Below are 19,967 nucleotides of genomic sequence, written 5' to 3' on the forward strand. Positions count from 1 at the left end.
TGGAACAGACCTAGGTTTGGGGCCTGTGAAGACGGTTGTAACGTTAAAAAGTATTTGATACATCATCAAAGAAAGTCGAAAATAATAAATATTTTTAAAACATACATAAGATATACATATTATACAGCATACAACAAAGTATGATGTGAAGATGTTAGAAAATGCGTATTATGTTTTAAAGGGATTCGAATAAAACAAAAAGAAATGCAATAAAAGAAAATACATAGATTATAAAAAATATATGCAATGGAGGAATACGAAGTATGAACAATAAGTATCCGGATTGTTACCATAGCAACGAAGCTAAAGTACGCAAAGTGAAGCCGCTTGGCAAAGATTGACCTTGAACTCTGTTGTACGTACGCACTAAGTTCTAACGTTCTAGCTCACTTCCGCTGTTAACGTGTGTAGCGTGTGATCGTCACATTGACCATGACAGAGAAAGTTGTCATAGCGATACCTGTTCAGCGGCCGACGCAAGGTTGCAGAAAGTGTATGGAAAGGAGATTCTGAGCGGCACACAAGTGTACGAGTGATTCAGACGTTTCCAAGGTGGTTGAAAAATGTCGATATTGACGAACGTTCTGGGATACCCGCAACCAGCAGAACTGAGAAAAATACCGCAGATGTGCGTGCAGCTGTGAGGGGAAATCGTCGAATGACCATCCGTGAATTATCAGAGAATGTGTAGATTAGTTACGGTTCAGTTCAGTCCATTATCACTGAAGATTTGGGTATGAGACCGTGTCTGCCAAGTTTGTGCCAAGATTGCTTTCAGCTGACCAAAAAGACACTCGGGTTTCAGTTGCACAAGATCTCCTTGATTGCGTCGAGAATGATGAAAACCTTTTGAAAACTTTGCGTAGGCCTTTGAGCAAGTATCGCCAAGCGTTTGGCAAAATTTGATGCAGATGCTCTACTCAACTTTCTGTCATGGTCAATGCGACGATCACACGCTACACGCCTTCGTTCCAAGCCCTTCTGTAAACAGCGGAAGTGAGCTAGAACGTTAAAACTTAATGCACATGCATAGGAGAGATCAAAGTCAATCTGTGCTAAGCGGATTTTACTCTGCGTGCTTTAGTTTTGTTATTGTGGCAACAGGTCGGATACTTATTGATCAGACCACGTAACAGATATTGACCTAGATTTAGATACAATGGCATATCAAATGCTGTTAAACGTTACAACCGTCTTCGCTAGCCCCAAACCTCTACATGGTTGCTATATATTCTAGAAATAATTGAGACATTTCCGTCATGTGAAAACCTTTCGATTTAAAAATGGGAAAACATTGGTAATATCGTCGTTCAGGTTTGATTATAGATTTAATCCATTTTTTACTTAACACTACTATCAAATCTTTGGAGATCACTCAATAAGGAGTATATTTCGTTGTTTAAATGTCACCTTCCTTTTCTTCAGGGTTGTTCAACAAAAAATTGTCCGTTACGTCATACGATTTCAAGCAGAACATCAAGTGATGTACACGTGTTGTCCCGGATGGAGTCAGCATTCTCAAAGAGAAAATGCATGTCTCAAACGTAAGTAGGTTAATCATTTGTTGCGCGCGCGCGCGTGTGCGTGCGTGCGTATGTGTGTGAGGGCACGTGGCTTAGTGGTTAGAGTATTCGGCTCACAATCGTAATGACATGAGTTCAATTCCCGGCGACGCGTTGTGTCCTTGAGCAAGACACTTTATATTCAAACAGCTGGCAAAAGCGAGTTGTACCTGTATTTCAAAGTTCGGTATGTTGCCACTGATGATCGGGAAAGAACTATCCAAATTATTTTATAAATTCTCGCTTAGTCTATTTCTAGCAGACTGGTGTTGTAATCATTCAACACCCTTATTATAATTTATATGTATATATCTGTAAAATAATATGACAATTATTCAATAGCCAAGATAAAACTCTGTGTTTCGGATGCCGAGGTGGAAAAAACTCAAAGTTTTATCTTGGCTATTGAATAATTGTCACATTATTTTACAGATAAATTTCCTCTATTTACATAATTTTAGGTCTCTTTCTTTCTTTTGTTATCTTACCGTTTTTACCAATATATATATATATATATATATATATATGTATGTATGTATGTATGTATGTATGTATGTATGTATGTATGTATGTATATATTATAAGCAGTTCAATATATGTCCAGTCATTGAGTGACGAATGATTTCGCATCCATAAGACGCTTACCCTATGGACTACTTGCCAAACCCTAATGATGGAGGACATATACTTCTTCAAACTGGAGATAGAAATCCGTAACGGTCTGTTAATTAGTAAACAAAAAGTAAAGTTTATGGTTCGGCGTGAGTGAGTTATCTCCCTTGACCAGTTTAGCGCTGCAGTCTATGTGGGCTACAGTGGCGAATGAGGAATCTCTGCAAACGCTGCCTGCTGCAAGCATGGGATTCCTCGTTCATTGATTAGAACAAGAAAAGTTCTTACTGGATAGAAGCAACCTAAGGGTGAAGGTTCCCCATTCGCCACTTTAGCTCATATGGACTGCAATCTAAACTGGTCTAAGGAAAATAACTTTACTCTTGCCGACTCACAAAGTTTATTCTTTGTTTACTAATTAACTAACCGTAACGGATTTATACCGCCGCCATTAGGGTCTGACGAGTCGTTCATAGGGTTAAACGCTTTATGGATGCAAAACCATTGGTCACTCTATGACCGGACATATACGTAACTGCTTATAATATATTACTGCTCTATATTTTTGAGTCTGCTTCTTTTCCGTATATATATATACATATATATATATATATATATAATATATATATATATATTATATATATATATATATATATATATATATATACATATATATATATACAAATTGAGATAGGGGTTGTAAATGCAACCCTCTATGGGATAACATATATCCAATATACTGCTAGTGAAGTACCCAACAAAGTTAATACATAAATGTTAATGATTGCGATGCAATCAATTCATTTACTGTATTATATGGGCAAAGGTAAAATGATTTACCACAAATTACTAATACAAGATAAGAAAATGGAGAAATACATCTAAATCAAATATCAATTACCAGATAATACTCAATCACATACTTTATTAAACCACAACATAAGAGACTGTAGGGTTAAATGTGCGTGTGAGTGTGTGTGTTAGTGTTAGACACTGCTGCCTGTACTGATATGTCTATAAGCCATGCGATGACAGACATGCACTCTCCAATTTATTGTAGAGATGTGTCGGGAAGTATTCATGTGTGTGTGAGTTTCTGTGTGGATGTATGGGTTTAGGGTTAGATGTGGATGTGTATGTTTTGCTTGTACGGTGTGGTGGAGGTCGGGCGGTTCTCAATTGACCAACCGTGAGGAAGATAATGATAATTTTAAATTCAAATCCAATAGTGTATTTATGTCATGAGGAAAATTATTAACTGGAACACGGACATACATATATTCCGCTCTGGATCATAATGTAAGAGTTATTAATAATATTATGAATGATAATAATGATAACATTAATGGTATTGACAACGATATTGATGCTAACTTTAATGACACTTTAGAAATTATTATGAAGTAATATAATGTACTATTGACTATGTATATTTGCATCTAGGTATTAATTTGTGTATGTTTATTATCACAATATTACGTCGAAAAACTGAGACATTGAGTGTGGAACAGATATATATGTTTACTAATTTATATTATTTATTTATATCATTATGTAAATGTATATTTTTATATGTATAGGAGTGTGAGTATATGTGCACTCATATGTATATATATATGTTGGATTGTGGGTACGCACCCACACCCATGTGGGTATATATGTAGACATAGTTATATTACATAATCTCCGAAGAGGCCTTGTGATATTTTTGTAAATGTCTCATTTATATCTATATATTGACCAACCATAAAGGGCTAATATTGGTAAAATGAGACATACTTATCGACATGGCCGAAACAGCTGTAAGATCTAATTTATACTTATATTTATATTTACTTGTATTTATATTCTCTTTTATATATATTCTACTTATTATACAACATTACTCTTTTATGTACACTTTTTTATGTACATTCCTTTATGTACACTGATTTGTTCTGCTTTTTATATTTAACCCTACAGTCTCTTATGTGGTGGTTTAATAAAGTATGTGATTGAGTATTATCTGGTAATTGATATTTGATTTAGATGTATTTCTCCATTTTTATCTTGTATATATATATATATATATACATACACACACACACACACATATATATATATATATATATATATCAGCGTTCGCTACCTTACCTCGTCTGGCCTAACGGCCCTCCATGTTTGTTTTCGTTTGGTTTGTTGTATGTCTCCACTGTCCTGGTTTTGTAACTAAGATCATCTGCAAATCCTAAATTTTATTTTGGTTCGCGGGAGCAACTGCCTTCGAATTTCATGTTGCTTATGTTTTGTAACGTCCTGTACCCATATATGCATATATATATATATATATATATATATATATATATATATATAAAGTGAAGTTGCAAAATACCGCACGAGTGAAAATATATATGAAAGGTTTGAAAATGCAATTTTAAAAAGTGTTTATTCACTTGACCGGTTTCACTTTTTTAGAAAAAGAATATCAAAAGTAAAATGTAAAAGTTTTGTAAAAACTTTGTTGTGTTAAGTACTGGTTGTCACAAAATATTACAATACATATATACATTATTTGATAAAGGAAAAATCTTGAGAAAATATTAAAAAGCTCATAGAAAATATTAGGATTTCATTAAAAATCATGTTTGTTTAGAAGTATCTATATTATTTTTATTTTATCTAGTTTCAGCTCACAAGCTGTGGCCATGCTGGGGCACCGCCATTTGGTGTTGCTACATGATTTTACTTCACGAATGCTTTTTAGCAATTGCCATTTGGTGCATGAGAGAGTTCGATGCAGCTGCCCTCATCTGCACCTCCTGCAGGTCTCTCAGGTTCTTCGGGAGGATATTGAAGAGCTGTGGGCCTCTGAAGCCCAGGCTATCACAGTATCTTGTCCTACATCTTGATGGCAAATTTGGAGTCCTTAGCACTATGAATGGCGCCAAGTTCTAGTATTTGTGTAACTCTCGATGCCAAAGTTTGGGACAAGTCCTTCTAGGATCTTCCATATGTATATTATGGCATATCTTTCTCGCCTACGCTCTAAGGAATAGAGTCTTAATCTCTTGAGTCTTTCCCAGTAGCTTATATGCTGCACAGAGGCTATCTTCTTCCTGTAGATTCGTTGGATCACCTCGTTCTGTGATTAACTTGACACTGGATGGTGACCATAGCTGAGATCAATAGTCAAAGTGGCTTAGGACAAGTGTCCTCCAGAGGACCATTATGGTTTCCTGGTCTCTTGTTCTAAAGGTTCTAAGAATCCATCCGGTCAGCCGCCTACATTTCATTGCCAATTTAGCAACATGCACATGAAAGGTTGCATCATCACTCATGTAAATACCCAGGTCTCGCACTGATTGTGCCTCTGAGATTGCAATCTCTCCAGGTACAGTGTATTTATTGTGTATTGCATTTAGTTTTGCATGCTGATAGCATAAAGCTTGAAACTTTTCAGCATTGAACTGCATGCTATTCTTTTCAGCCCACTTGTATATTTTGTCCAGCTCACATTGCAGATGCATAGTGTCTTCAGGGTTCTGTATTGCCTGTGAAACTTTTGCATCATCTGCATAACTTGTGATCGTGGCTCTCTGCGTGGCTGAGGGCATGTCTGAGAGGGCCATTATGAACAGTAGTGGTCCCAAAATAGTGCCTTGCGGAACACCGCTCACTATTTGCTGGCTTCTATCCTTCAGAAAGTCATGAAGCCATTCTCCCAATTTTCCAACTATGCCAAGATCACGCAGTTTGTGACATATCATTCCATGATCGACTTTATCAAAGGCCTTTGCAAAGTCGAGATATATCACTTCCACATTTGAGTGGTTGAGCAGTCGTTTCAGCACCCAGTCATAGTGTTGTAGGAGCTGAGTTAGGCAGCTTCTTCTTGGTCGGAAACCATGTTGGGTGTCAGGCAGCAAGTCATTTTCTTCAAGGAAGGTGATTAGTTTCCTTCTGATTATTCGTTCCATGACCTTGCTGATCTGTGAGGTCAGAGAGATAGGTCTGTAGTTCTTGGCCTCCGCTCTGCCACCTCCTTTATGAATAGGGCATATTATATAATTGTGTAAGCTTCTGCATTTCTTGGATTGTGTGTTGAGAGATAGGGGAGGCTATTTACTGTACTGTGAGTGTGTTTTTGCTTTCGTAAGTCTTGAGTAGTAATTGATTTGGCCCGTTCTGTTCCATTGTCAACTAGTGATGCTGGGTAATGTCTTTCGAGAAGAATTGCCTTTGTATATGTATGTATATATATATATATTATATATATATATATATATATATATATGTACAGAGAGAGAGAGAGAGAGAGAGAAGAGAAAGAGAGAGAGTAACGTTTGTTGCTACTTCTGCGTGGCTGTTCCATGCACAACTTTGTTACTACATTTTAACCGCAGGAAAACATTTCCCAGCTGGATAACGACACACAACCTGTGTCATATATATTGCGAGTAAGGGAGCGAACCACTCCCCTCCAGCGTGACAAAACCAGTGGACCAGCTGGTCAGCTGATCTACTGATTTTTCTCTCTCTCTCCTTCCCTCCATCTCTCTCTCCCCCTCTCTCTCTCTTTCTCCTTCCCTCCATCTCTCTCTCTCTCAGCTGGATCACAGATAACGGATCCAACTTCTACAGCAAAGTGCTCAGAAAGGAACAATTTCTATACTACGTATCAGCTTTGCTCACTAGAGCAAAGACCGCCTAAATACAAAATGAAATTTCCCACATACACAACAGGTGCTATGAGCAGTAGATAAATAGTTCCAACACCAAATAGTCCCAAACTGTTTTATTAGTTAACTACCACTATCTTTCGTCAAATAACAGCATGCTAAATACCCTCAAAGAAGGTTTACACCTCCAAGGAGGGCAAATGCTTTCTGAGACCACTATATTCTGACAAGCAAGCTTTTGTCTACCAACAGAGCGGTGACCAAAAATATGTACACTGGCTAAATGCTCTATCAACGTAGTGTACCAAATATTCTGCAATAAATGGAGCGGACACTCCAGACAGAAACACTGTCTGCAAACTGTATATTCGCAAACGTCTGAAGAAATGTCGCATCCAAATCATCACAGTTATCATCAATGCCTCAGAATGAATATCAGTAATTCGAAGATTAAAGGGACTATACTCGTTTTTAGAATTGGTTTTAACAAGAGGCGTGAACTTCCAAAGAACACTTGTCTGCACTGGTTGCAAACCTCACACCCAACATATCTGTGCAAAAAATACCGGTTCAACATCATCCCCTGTTTTCTAATGAAGAAAGGCTTTTAACCTAAATGTGGAAGTGCATAGTAAAATGTAAACTGGGTTCTTTTTTCTTCCGTACTCCTGTTTTCTCTTCATTATTTCAACTTTTATTGTTCTGACTTTTAAAAACAATTTTAACAAATACTCGCGCGCGCGCACAGACACCCACTTACTCACAAAGAAAGAAAGAAAGAAAGAAAGAAAAATATGTGTGTGAAATGTAGAAAAAGAGTATCTGTATGAGAAAAGGTATCAGAAAGATAAAGAGATTGTGCATCTGTATGTGGGAGAGTTACAGCAAGCAAAGAAAAAAGTGCTAATCATGCTACATCACCAGCGTTAAATGGTGTCCAGACGAAAACTCTAAACGCAACAGCTTAGTTTTTCTAGCAGTAAATAGGCATCATGCGGAAGGTTCCTATATACTTTCTATGTAATAAGTAAGCAGATGGAGCGCATTTAGACACAACTTTTACGTTATTTTACTCTATTTGGTTCATGTTCAAATACTCACATGTCTACAGCATAGAGAAAGCTGGTATTCTATTAGCTATTTAGTCTTCGATGCTCTGCATACACGATTCACCATCTTATATACATATATTTGAATGTGTGTGTAATGTTAGGTTTTCAGTAAAATATTACATCACTCCGAGTTCCTATAGTTACCTGTGTTGTACATGTACGTTTCTTTGAAGCAATAAATATTTTCTCTTCTTTTCAACTTCTAGTACAGCTTTAGAACGCAAGACTACATATTTTTCAGGATGTATTTTCAATCTGCAGAGTTCTAATTTACAATTTCCTTTTAATCACTTCGGAATAAATAAAATAAATTTACAATTACCCCATAAAAATTCTTTTTTAAAAGTACAGCCAGCCATCACCTGCGAGCGAGTATGGCTTGATGACATGTACCATACTTTAGCTAACTGTTTTGGATGCCTATGTTGGCCCCCTAACCGTTGACTCAACGGAACATCCAAGTTATGGGAGATGAAAAGAGACGGCTTAACCAATATTGACTGGATCTCATTTGTAGCTAAGACTGGAGCAACGTGAAATAAAATGATTTGCTGAAGGTCATGAGCACCCCTCCCGCTTCAGGAATTGATCCCTAAGCTCTACGATCATGAACCCGACACTTTAACCACTAGGCTACGCGCTTTCATTCTCTACCTAAAAGAGGAAATAAAACTGTAATGGCAAGGAATAATAGTTAAATTCATAGTAAGTCGAATTTTCTATCTGGTTTTAGAATCTTTCCGAAATTATTTAATTTCACTTTAGTTATTATTGCTCTTCGAAAAATATAACTTCTCAGTTCCACTCCTCCATTAGCATATAGAGGCTTTTGTACATAGTAAGAAAAAAACAGCCAGTGTTGATGTTGTTAATTAAAATGTTAAGACGCAGAATATATGAATTTATCAGAAAAGTATTAAAGAAATAAATACATGAATAAAAGCACAAAAGGCCAGTTTTCTAAATGGCGTCGATATTAAAATGAGTATGTTACTCATGCCCCCAACAAGAATGTTACAATTAGGCTATTGTATAGTGCGTGATACATCAGTAGCTGGGGCAGAGACCTCGGATTGTGAAGTGTTGCGTAGTTAGATATTGTTATGGTAGCTGCTTGTCCCTAACAGCAACAGCTGTTGTTAACAAGTTAACTAAAAATATTTCCGGTTGCCTTTAACTGTAGCAGGAATCCAGCTGTTTGATAACGGTAAACAGGGGAAACCATCCTGTGGTCTCTTTGAATTTTGTTGGAAGAAATATGAGTAAGCACAATACCATTACTAACTTAGACACAAGGACTTAAATTTCGATAAAATCAACTTCAATGTTCAACTGGCATTTATTTTATCATTGCCTAAAGGAAGAATTATAAAGTTGATCTCGGCGAATGTACTTGAAAAATAACGTAAGGCATTTTGACCGCCACTCTGTTACAAACTGATGCGCTAAAAATTAAGAGCAATGCGAAAATATATTTGAAAATAACAACTCTAAAAATATCGTGTGACGCAGACCCAGCAAGAAGTATTATGCCGTCACTAGTTTCCTTGGCTCCTACTGTTTACCTTCTGCAAAATTATATGGCTACAATAACAACACTAAAAATAACTCTTGTACCAAGCCGCCAAGAAGAACAATACTAAAGTATATGAGAATATAATAACATCTTCAAAAATATCTATGAATCTAATGCTAAATAAATACTGAAAAATTATTGTGGTGTAATAATAGTTCTAACGAACATTTTGAAGCCAGTAATAGTGATACGAATAATTGTAAACTATATCAAAACAGCGTTTAGAAAAACAACCTAAGAGCCAACATCAAACAGAGAACAGTAGTGAAATATTTCAAGACTCTATAATAACTTTAACAAGACTAGAGCCAACATCAGCGGTTTATAATAACTTTAAGGAAGGACTGAGCGGTTAAAACGGTCGCTTCGCAACAACGTGGTTCCAGTCTCCATTACATCGTGCAGCATTTTAGTGATGCATCGTCTACTATAATGTAGAATTAACCAATACTTCAGAGCGGAATTTGGTAGTAGGAAACTATTCGGAACCCCACAGTATATATACAGATAGAGATAGATTAACAGGTACACACACACAGGTATATATATATATATAGAGAGAGAGAGAGAGAGAGAGAGATAAAAGTGTGTGTCTTGTTACTAAACATGTTCTTATGGAGTTAATTCCATGTTGAGCACATTTACGAAAAGCAGTTTTATTTGGTTAGATATAAAAGTGTTTGACTTATGTGCACCCGTCTTTTGCGTATTCTCATACCGTACTAGATTTAGCTCCACGTAACTAACATCCTTTTACTGCTGTGTAACATTTATTTCTCTTTTTTTTTTAACACTGATGAATTCTTAAAGCAAATCTTCCTGTTGTAGAAGGCGCGTTGTGAAGTAAAACTACGCAACACTGCGCGTATTTTCTTTAAATCGTATATTAGAAGTTGCCTCATTCCGTTCATTCTTTCATCGGGCAGACTCAGTGCTATGGCCCGCAAATATTTCATAACATATATGAACATTTGTTGTATACTTTTGATATCCATTATAATGTAACCTGTGGAGTACATATATGCTTTGTTAACCATACATACATACATACATACATACATACATACATACTACATACATACATACATACATACATACAATACGCTATTCTCCTTGAATCTAGCTGCGATGCTTCACGAACACCCTCCAGACAATTCAGGAGTTGGCATCAGATTCCGATATGCTAGAGAACTTTTCAATTTTAGTAGACTTCGGTCTAAACATCTAACACACACGTAACACATCTCAGAACTTCTGACATTCAAAAGAACAACAGCCTGTGAACAACTTTGCTATGGCTTGCCATTGCTTTGGCCTCACAGTAAACATCAAGAAAATCAAGGTCCCTGCACAACCAACCCCAAATACTAATTTACCAGATTTTGATATTATCATCTCTGATACACTTCTCGAACAAGTAGAGCATTTTCCGTATTTAGGTAGCGTAGAAAAGGATGTGGAATACAGAATTCAAGCTGCACATGGAACATTTGGAAAGTTAATCAAACGCTTCTTCAACAATAAAGATATGAACATAACGTAATTATGGTTTATAATGCACTTGCCATTTTAATCTTGCTATATGATTGTAAAACCTGAACTCTATATTGTCGCCATATCCAAAAATTGAACGCTTTTACCAACAAAAGCTTCGTTCAGACTTGAGCATCAAATGGGACTACTGTGTGAGCAACAACAAAGTACTGGAAAGAGCCAACAGTCAAAGCATCGATTCGCTGATCATGAAACACCGTCTTTGATGGTCAGGACATATAGCAAGAATGGAAGAGTCAAAGTTCCCACACCAAGTCGTATTCAGCGCGCTCACTTCAAGGAAAAGACCACGAAAATACAAAGACCAACTAAAAACAACACTGAAAGCCACTGGTTTTGAACCTAAATCGTTTGAAACACAAGTCCGAAACCGTACCACCTAGCGTTGTTCCATTACCATCGGAACCAAAAACTTAGAAGCCACTAGAAAAGAAAAAGAAGAAATGAAACGATAGGAGAGAAAGGTTCGACAAAATTAAACTCGTTCTCCACCAATATTACTACGCAGTCAACGCCATCGACTCTTCCATGCAAGGATTGGTTTACTTAGTCATCAACGCCATTACCATAAAGGGGAGACCGGATCCCGTTGTTACATTTTTCATTTTTTTTTTGCCCTGACACCCATATAAACGAACACATCTGAAGTTTCTTTTCAGATTTAATTAGTGAAACATCTCTATTTATTATCACCAGCAAAAAACAGAAATTACGTAACATCAATTAGACAGGTTCTAATTAATGAGGTGGTGTCAGCTGTAACAATTTTCCCGAGTGCGGGGTACGTTGTGACACTTGCTGGGGTACTTTGTTACAACTGTCGATAACTCGGAATTATGTTAACAAGTTTAAAATGAACATGTCTCCTGTTTCTTGCATCTAGGAAGTATTATTTTAATTAATTAACTGTGCTTTGAACCACCTAATATCCTAACTATGATACTGAGAGTCCTTATCGGCCAATTTCCCCATTGTTACATGTGCCATCTAGTCGGAATCGTCCTCCATTAACTTCTCATCACACAGAAAGTCCTGTCGTCCATCGGTACAGTCAGTGTGTGCCCAGTCTATACAGATCATGCATTGCACCCATTCTTCACCTGGAAGGGAGTTAGAATACCAATCTGAGCAAACAAGGCATTTCCAATCGGCGACTTGCCTGCTGCGAGGCTGCTTCCCTTTGCCTTTACCTATTTTACTTGACTTTTCCCTTCCCTTTGTTGCCTTTTCTGTACCAGTTGCCTTCTTTGGTTTGGATTTCTGTTCGTTTATTTCATCTTCTATACGCTGTTTTACGGCAACATCCCATAACGATTTCTTTTCATCCACAACTTTTCTGGCGGCTCTTTCCATGACATCAGGAGAGGTATCCCCCCTTTTAGTCTTCCTTTTGTAATTTCTAGGCATGGTGTGTTAAACTGAATCAGAAGAGATAAGTTGTTACATGCCTGGGGTAAGTTGATACACTGTAACAATTAGCCCCGACCATGGATTTCTTGGGATTACCTCGTATACAGCACTAGCAAAGCATAGCATCCAGGAGACACCTTCATGTATCGAAGGCAACTTCCAACACTTCTTAATGAGCCGCAAACTACTTTAAGAAAATAACTTCCTGTCAAAATATCACTTTTGGAGTAAAAAATCGTTTCTTGGGCCATACCTTTCCTGGTGACAGCCTGCCAGTGCAATACATATGTGCAGTCATGATGCTATGGAGCTGGCCTTCACGAGGTAGAGACCCGAGTGCCACCTATTTCTTGAAGTTGGAAACAACGGGCTTGTAACAACTTACCTGTGTAACAACTAGATTCGGTCTCCCCTACATTATATAATCCTTAAACTTAATGTCAGTAGCCATACCCAAGTTTATGAAAGAATACAAAAATCCTAATATAGAATTGCGTGCTTCACAGTCCCAGCAACGCGGTGTTTTGTTGTTGTGCGCATACTCACATATCCGAGATAGGAAGCTTCACACTAGGAAGAGAGAGCACTGTGTGTACGACAGTGGCGAGTGAAAAGTGATTTTTTTTTTGACACCGCGTGAGTTGCGCTTAAACACGTGTTTATATTCTTGAATGTGATAACGTGTAGAATTAGATTATTATCCTGTTTCCCGCTTCAGTGTTGCTGCCAGGATTTGAAAAACAGGGCACATTTCCCCGCCTTATTTTGTGATTTAGGGGGGACTTTTGAAAAACAAGGGAAAATTCGCGGCGGTGCTCAGTGAACAAATTAAACACACTACCCGGCAATGTCTAAAATGCGATCAAGTTTATGTATAAATTTTCTTTTTATATGTTGTTTACTTTTACACAATATTAAAACAACGGCTAAAAATTTTCTGAGCAGCACACTTACTAATTTTATCTACGAGCCGCCACTGTATATGCAAATATATATATATATATTTACTAAATTACATTAGATATAATATTTTATTATATTATATTGTATTATATTATATTATATACTGATCCGTTATCGGTGGTATCAACAAAAAGTACACCATCCAGTGAGAGATAAATGATAGCTTGGAAATATATGCCGCACTATACATGGTGTCTTCAGAGGTATGAAGTTAATAGTAGCTCGAATTTAAATCATGTGTATATTAAAGGATATTATATAATATATATATTATATACAGAAAGAGAGAGAAAATGGAAAAAGAAGTCTGTATACGTAAATACACGTGTGTGCGCGTGTATATATATATATATATATATATATATGAGAGATAGATAGATGGGGAGAGAGATGGAGGAGATATGTACAGGCAGTCAAGGAGGCATATTTCAGTAATATTTGTTGGTGAGGTTAGAAATATTATCAGTCAGTGGAGGCGCAATGGCCCAGTGGTTAGGGCAGCGGACTCGCGGTCATAGGATCGCGGTTTCGATTCCCAGACCGGGCGTTGTGAGTGTTTATTGAGCGAAAACACCTAAAAGCTCCACGAGGCTCCGGCAGGGGATGGTGGTGATCCCTGCTGTACTCTTTCACCACAACTTTCTCTCACTCTTACTTCCTGTTTCTGTTGTACCTGTATTTAAAGGGGCCGGCCTTGTCACTCTGTGTCACGCTGAATATCCCCGAGAACTACGTTAAGGGTGCACGTGTCTGTGGAGTGCTCAGCCACTTACACGTTAATTTCACGAGCAGGCTGTTCCGTTGATTCGGATCAACCGGAACCCTCATCGTCGTAACCGACGGAGTGCTTCCACATTATCAGTCAACCTTCACAAACTACATTTGTTGAAAGTAATGCATGACTTTTATCTTCCTTATCTCAGTTTTCGAATTATCGGCTAGAGGGCACCAAGTTTACCTGAAAATTCGGATGTAATTCTCAACTATGGCACCAGATGTGGTGCAATTAGGTTTCAATACTGTGGGTCAATAGAAATATTTCCCCAAGAGACGTTATCTCATTAGAAATAGATGGAATTTGATTTTGATGTTTCTCCTTTACTGTAGCAGGGTTCTGTTAGTTATACAGACGTCTCATCAAAGATAATATAGTCAGGGTTTCTGTTGAGGTTTGTCTTAGTCCATGTTATTTCAAAGTATTCTTGTGTGCATGTGTATATGTATACACACACACACACGCACGCACACACACACACACACACACACACACACACACACACACACAAACACACACACACATATATATATAAATACATATATATATTGTTGCTATTATGTTAAACTGTTGTAAGTCCAAATTTGGCCAAATGCGTTGTTTTTTCAATATTCATTTTTGCTTGCAATAGCTGTTCTTTTGGTCAAGCTATCGTATCTCCAGCTGCTTCAGATGCCAAAAATATCAAAAATTGTCAAAGTGTAGTACAACGGTTTTGTTATGGAATGGTAAAACGATTTTTTCGTTTTCTGAAAAAGCAACGTTTTGGGCTTACGGCATTTTGCATAATAGCAACGAATATATATATGGGTGCAGGCGTGGCCAGAAGGAAAAATATATATGGGCGCAGAAGCTCCATGGTAGAAGCTCCATGACACACCAATCTTATCAACAAGTTCGTCAATTGTTCGGTGACAGTCCTCCAAGTTCATGAATCTTCGTGACATTTTCATTCATTTGTGGGGGGGGGGTCAACGGTCGCCCTGAACGAGGTTGCTCTTCAAGCGACAAGTGACCATTCCTAAAGCGTGAAAAACGCTCGTTAACTTGTTTTGCTCATGGAAGCATTCTTGTAAACAGTTTGAAGCATGACAACTGTTTTGGCCGCTATTTTCTTCAGCAGAAAACAGAATTTCACGGAAGCACGCTGTTCCTTCGTTTCAGCCATCACAGTTTTCCCCATTCATATGAATCACAGGAACAAACCAGTCTTTCACACTGCTGTCCTTGTCTGTATTTCCTGCTGTTGGCTCATCTGGTATCATGGATAAGAGGATATCCAATGAAAACCTTCACATCCACATTGTGTGGAGTTATGCCCAATTTTTCTCTCAATATTTCAGCACTTTGCATATGTCGTACACACTGATATTGCATATTTTACTGAGAATACTAGCTTCATTCTTCTCTAAGCCTATATACGTATATATATATAAATACACACGCACATACATATATACATACATACATCCATACACACATACATGCAGACAAACAGACAACAGACAGACAGGCAGGCAGATAGATAGATAGATAGATAGATAGATAGATAGATAGATAGATAGATAGATAGATAGATAGATAGATAGATAGATAGATAGATAGATTGTTTTTCTTTTATACATTATTTCTGCCATGCATCTGCAGTCATACTGAAGCACCACCGTGATTTTCTACCCTTTCTACAGACCTTTTCTGTGATTGGTTTCTTCTGGGTGGTGGTATACCATATCACCACGCTTGCGTGTGCTTTTTTTCTGATTGTTGGATCACTTGGCATATGAGAGAGTTTGACACTGCTGTCCTTGTCTGTATTTCCTGTTGTTGGCTCATCTGGTATCATAGATAAGAGGATATCCAATGAAAACCTTCACATCCACATTGTGTGAATTTTAAATTCTTTTGAAAGTGCATTGAAAAGACTTTGACTTGCAAGCTTCTGCAGTCCACACTTTAGAAGGAGTTGACGGTACTTTTGGTACTATGTAGTGGCATTTAATACAGGCATTTGTATAACTTTTGACGCCAAAGTTTAGTGCTAGCCCGTCTAGGATTTTTTACAGATAAATTATAGCATATTTCTCACGTCTTCACTTCAGGAAATAAAGTAATAGTTTTTTCAGCTTCTCCCAATAAGTTCATCTGGTGCACTGAAGCAATTATTTTAGTATTGTAGCAGTGGATTACTTCAAGCTCTGCTGTTAGTTTGAGACTATATGGTGACCACACCTGAGTCCAGGTGACTGAGAACAAAGGTTTTCCACATGATCAACATGATCTATTTGGTCTCTTGTCTTGAAGATTCTCGGTATCCATCCTGCTAATCATCTACACTCTATTGCCATCCTGGTAATGTGTACTTGAAATGATGCATCATAACACATACCGATACCCAAGTCTCTCACAGTCTGTTACTCTGGACTTGCAGTACCTTCAGATCTTCTATATTCAGATTGTGGTACCTCAATGAGCTGCACAATGCTTGAAATTTTCAAGCATTGAATTGCATGTTGTTTTGCTAACCCACTTGTATATTGCATTTAAGTCTTGCTAGAAACTTGAGACAATGTCAGAGTTCTTTATTGCCTGTGATAATTTTGTATCATCAATGTAGCAAGTGGCAGTGGCTGCTTGAGTGATCATAGGCATGTCTAAAAGACCTACTACAGACAGTAATGGCTTGCAAGACTTAGAATTCGTGTTTCCCTAGAGATGGCACCATTGTCTGACTACTATAATTTTTTTTTTGTAAGTTATGTAGCCATGACCCTAGTTTACCAGTTATGCCAAGATCTTTCAACTTGTGACATATCATGCCATGATCTACCTTGCTGAAGGCCTTTGCAGAATCAAGATATACCACATTGATATATGTATGGTCAAGCGGCTGCATCAAAACTCAGTCACAGTGCTTTAAGAGTTGTGTGAGGCAGCTTCTTCCCAGAAGGAGATCATGCTGAGTCATTCAGAGAGTCATTTTCTTCTAAGAATATTATCAGTTTCTTTCTGAGGATTTGTTCCATGACTTTGCTGATATGTGAATTTTTAATTATTTTCTGAGATTTTACAAAAACAACAAAAATATTTTTTAATTTTCTGCTCCTGCTTTCACAGATAGTGCATATTATGCTTTCTTTTAGCTTTTTAGAAAGTTTGCCACTTGCATGTAAACTGGAAAAGTATCTGAAATGGTTTCGTGAAATCTTCTCTTCATGACTTCAAGAGAATATCTAGGAAACCATTGGGGACAGCTGCTGTGTTTAAGTTCATTTCATCTGTGGCTACTGTTACATCTATATTTTTTATCAATGTACTTGATGGTTACTGCCTTCCGTTATAAAGCTTTAGCATGAAAAAACTCAGTCGGATTATTTATTTGCATGTATCCAAAGTGGATACTTTGAATTGTTCCCCAAGCACTTCACTTATCTTTTTAGAGTGTGCAATCAATGAGCAATTCCCTTGGAACAGTGGTCCTGTTTTGTACTGTATCATGGCTATTTTATTTGCAAAATTTATAGAAAGTTTTAGAGTTTGTTTTTATGCTTTCCCCAGCTTTGTTCTCTCTCTCTCTCTCTCTCTCTCTCTCCTCTCTCTCTCTCTCTCTCTCTCTCTTTCTCTCTCTCAGTTCTTTCCTTTCATTAGAGTATTTGATTTTGTTTTCAATTTCTAGGAGTGTCCTTCATAAGTTAGACTTTACACCATCCTTCAGTTGCTTACTTAGCCAGTTTGAGCTCTTTGTTCTGCATCTCATAAGGATATTTTAGACTCTGTAGATTTTATTCTTGGGTATACTGGTCTTTTTTTACCTTCTGGACTTATTTAATACATTTAGCTTGTACTGTCAACATAAACTGACTGAGTTTTAAGTCATTACCTTGCATAAACAGTTTTGTTTGTGAATCTGTTTGTAGATTGAGTTATAGTCTATTTCATGAAAATTCAAGTTGGATATAGCTTGAGTCCATCTCATAGGGTAGATGCCTGTAGTTCACTGAGGACAGTATATTGTAAGTTCTACAATATATAGTCTGAGAAAGCTGTCATCATCATTTTCATATTATAGATGATGTCCATATTATTTGTGAAGCAGATATCCATTGTTGCCCCTGGCTGACTGAAGAATCACTTGTTCCATGAACAGCATATAATAAAATTCAAGTAATGATTCGGCAGAGATAATGTGACCTTCAGGCCATTTAACATCTGGGAAGCTGAAGTCACCCAGGTGTACGTTGATGTATTGGCCCAGGTTGGTCAATACTTGCTTTGTGTATCAAAAGTTATCCTCAAATTTATCATCATGTTTTGAGATATTTGGTGGATGATATGCTGTGCATGTAACATATTTACTTTATAAGTATTATTAAAGTATTAGAAACTGAGTTTAAGTGTAACAAAAGTTCTAGGAGTGTATCATGTTCTCAGATGTACAAGGCAATATCACCATGACTTCTTTCTCTTCTGTCAGTATGAAATACATGTGCTGACATGTGTATTTCTGCATCTTCTATGTCAGAAGTTAGATGTATTTCTATAAGTGCCATACATATTGTTTGATTGCATGCAGCAAGATCTTTAAGACAGAGAATTTTACCTCTGTTACTAAGCTGTAAGTGACTTCCAATATTTAGTAAGAATATGGGTGTGATATCTTGGTAGGTGTCCCTTGTGTCAGTGATGGCTACCTTGATCCATTATCTGCAGTGGTCTTTGTGTAATTATATGCAAGATTTTGGCTCTGCTTCTGTCAACTTCCACACTATCTTTTGGGCCATGCTAACAAATGCTTGTTGTTCAACAGTTGTAGTTCACACAACATCTGTATATTGCCTTTTGAGGTGAGCAGAGGGTGTGTACTGATTTTTTCATATAAGACCTGTTTTTAACTGTTAGTGTAATGAGTCCTCAGCTTCAGATATTATATATTTATACATGTGTGTGTGTGTGTGTGTGTGTGTGTGTGTGTGTGTAAGATCTAATCAAAACCAATCATCATTAGACTTTCCAACTGCATTCTCTAGTGTGACCAACAGAGTCTATGGATATTAACCAACTACCTCATTCTTTGTTTACCCCTATGTCTCCTGCAGGTTGGTTCAGCTTGACAAATATGTCTTGCGATTCTTTCCAGGATTATTCTAATTACATGTTTATAGTACTAGAGCTGTGACCTCTCAATGTGGTGAAGTAGTGACTTAACCTGATGAGACTCCCTGATCTCCAAGATATACAATATGTGGAGTAACATTAGTTCAGGGACCCTTCGGAGGAATGCTATTGCAGCTTCTTATATGTGTATATGTATATCTCTTCTGTTTTTTAATTATTATAAATCTCCCACTGAGGAGGAAGCCAGTTTCCAACAAAGATACAAGGCTCCATCTTTGGGATATAATTAATACAGACAAATACACATTTGGAACAAATACACATTTGCATATTTTTACTGTTGCACTCACAGATTGCACTTGTAATCTATGAATTAAAGTACAAATTAGCCAATCGATCTCTTTCTGAAAATCCCAGTTTATCCCAATTCTCCTTTAAGCATTTACTAACAAAACCTAGTTCTCCAATTATTATTTGTATGAATATGAATACGTAGTCTGGATATAGAAGCTGGAGGTTTCGAAGCAGTTGTCCATAGATATACTTTTTTTCTTTGATTTTCAAAGAGATATTTATATCTACAGGGCAGCTGACCTCTATGGCAGTACATACCTTTGCTCCTCTGTCCCAAAC

At 37.2% G+C, this 19,967-nt stretch overlaps 1 protein-coding gene across 3 annotated transcripts in view; it reads left to right on the forward strand.

The window, feature by feature from the left end:
* Window positions 1-19,967, forward strand: part of LOC115232432 (epidermal growth factor-like protein 7) — a 53,676-nt gene that overhangs the window by 14,831 nt on the left and 18,878 nt on the right. For all 3 annotated transcript variants that reach the window (XM_029802304.2, XM_036515189.1, XM_036515194.1), the window contains one exon: window positions 1,426-1,544. In XM_029802304.2, the coding sequence (XP_029658164.1) occupies window positions 1,426-1,544 (119 nt within the window). The remainder of the gene's footprint in view (window positions 1-1,425; window positions 1,545-19,967) is intronic.

Source organism: Octopus sinensis, linkage group LG2 (genome assembly GCF_006345805.1).
Source record: "Octopus sinensis linkage group LG2, ASM634580v1, whole genome shotgun sequence".
Lineage (NCBI taxonomy): Eukaryota > Metazoa > Mollusca > Cephalopoda > Octopoda > Octopodidae > Octopus > Octopus sinensis.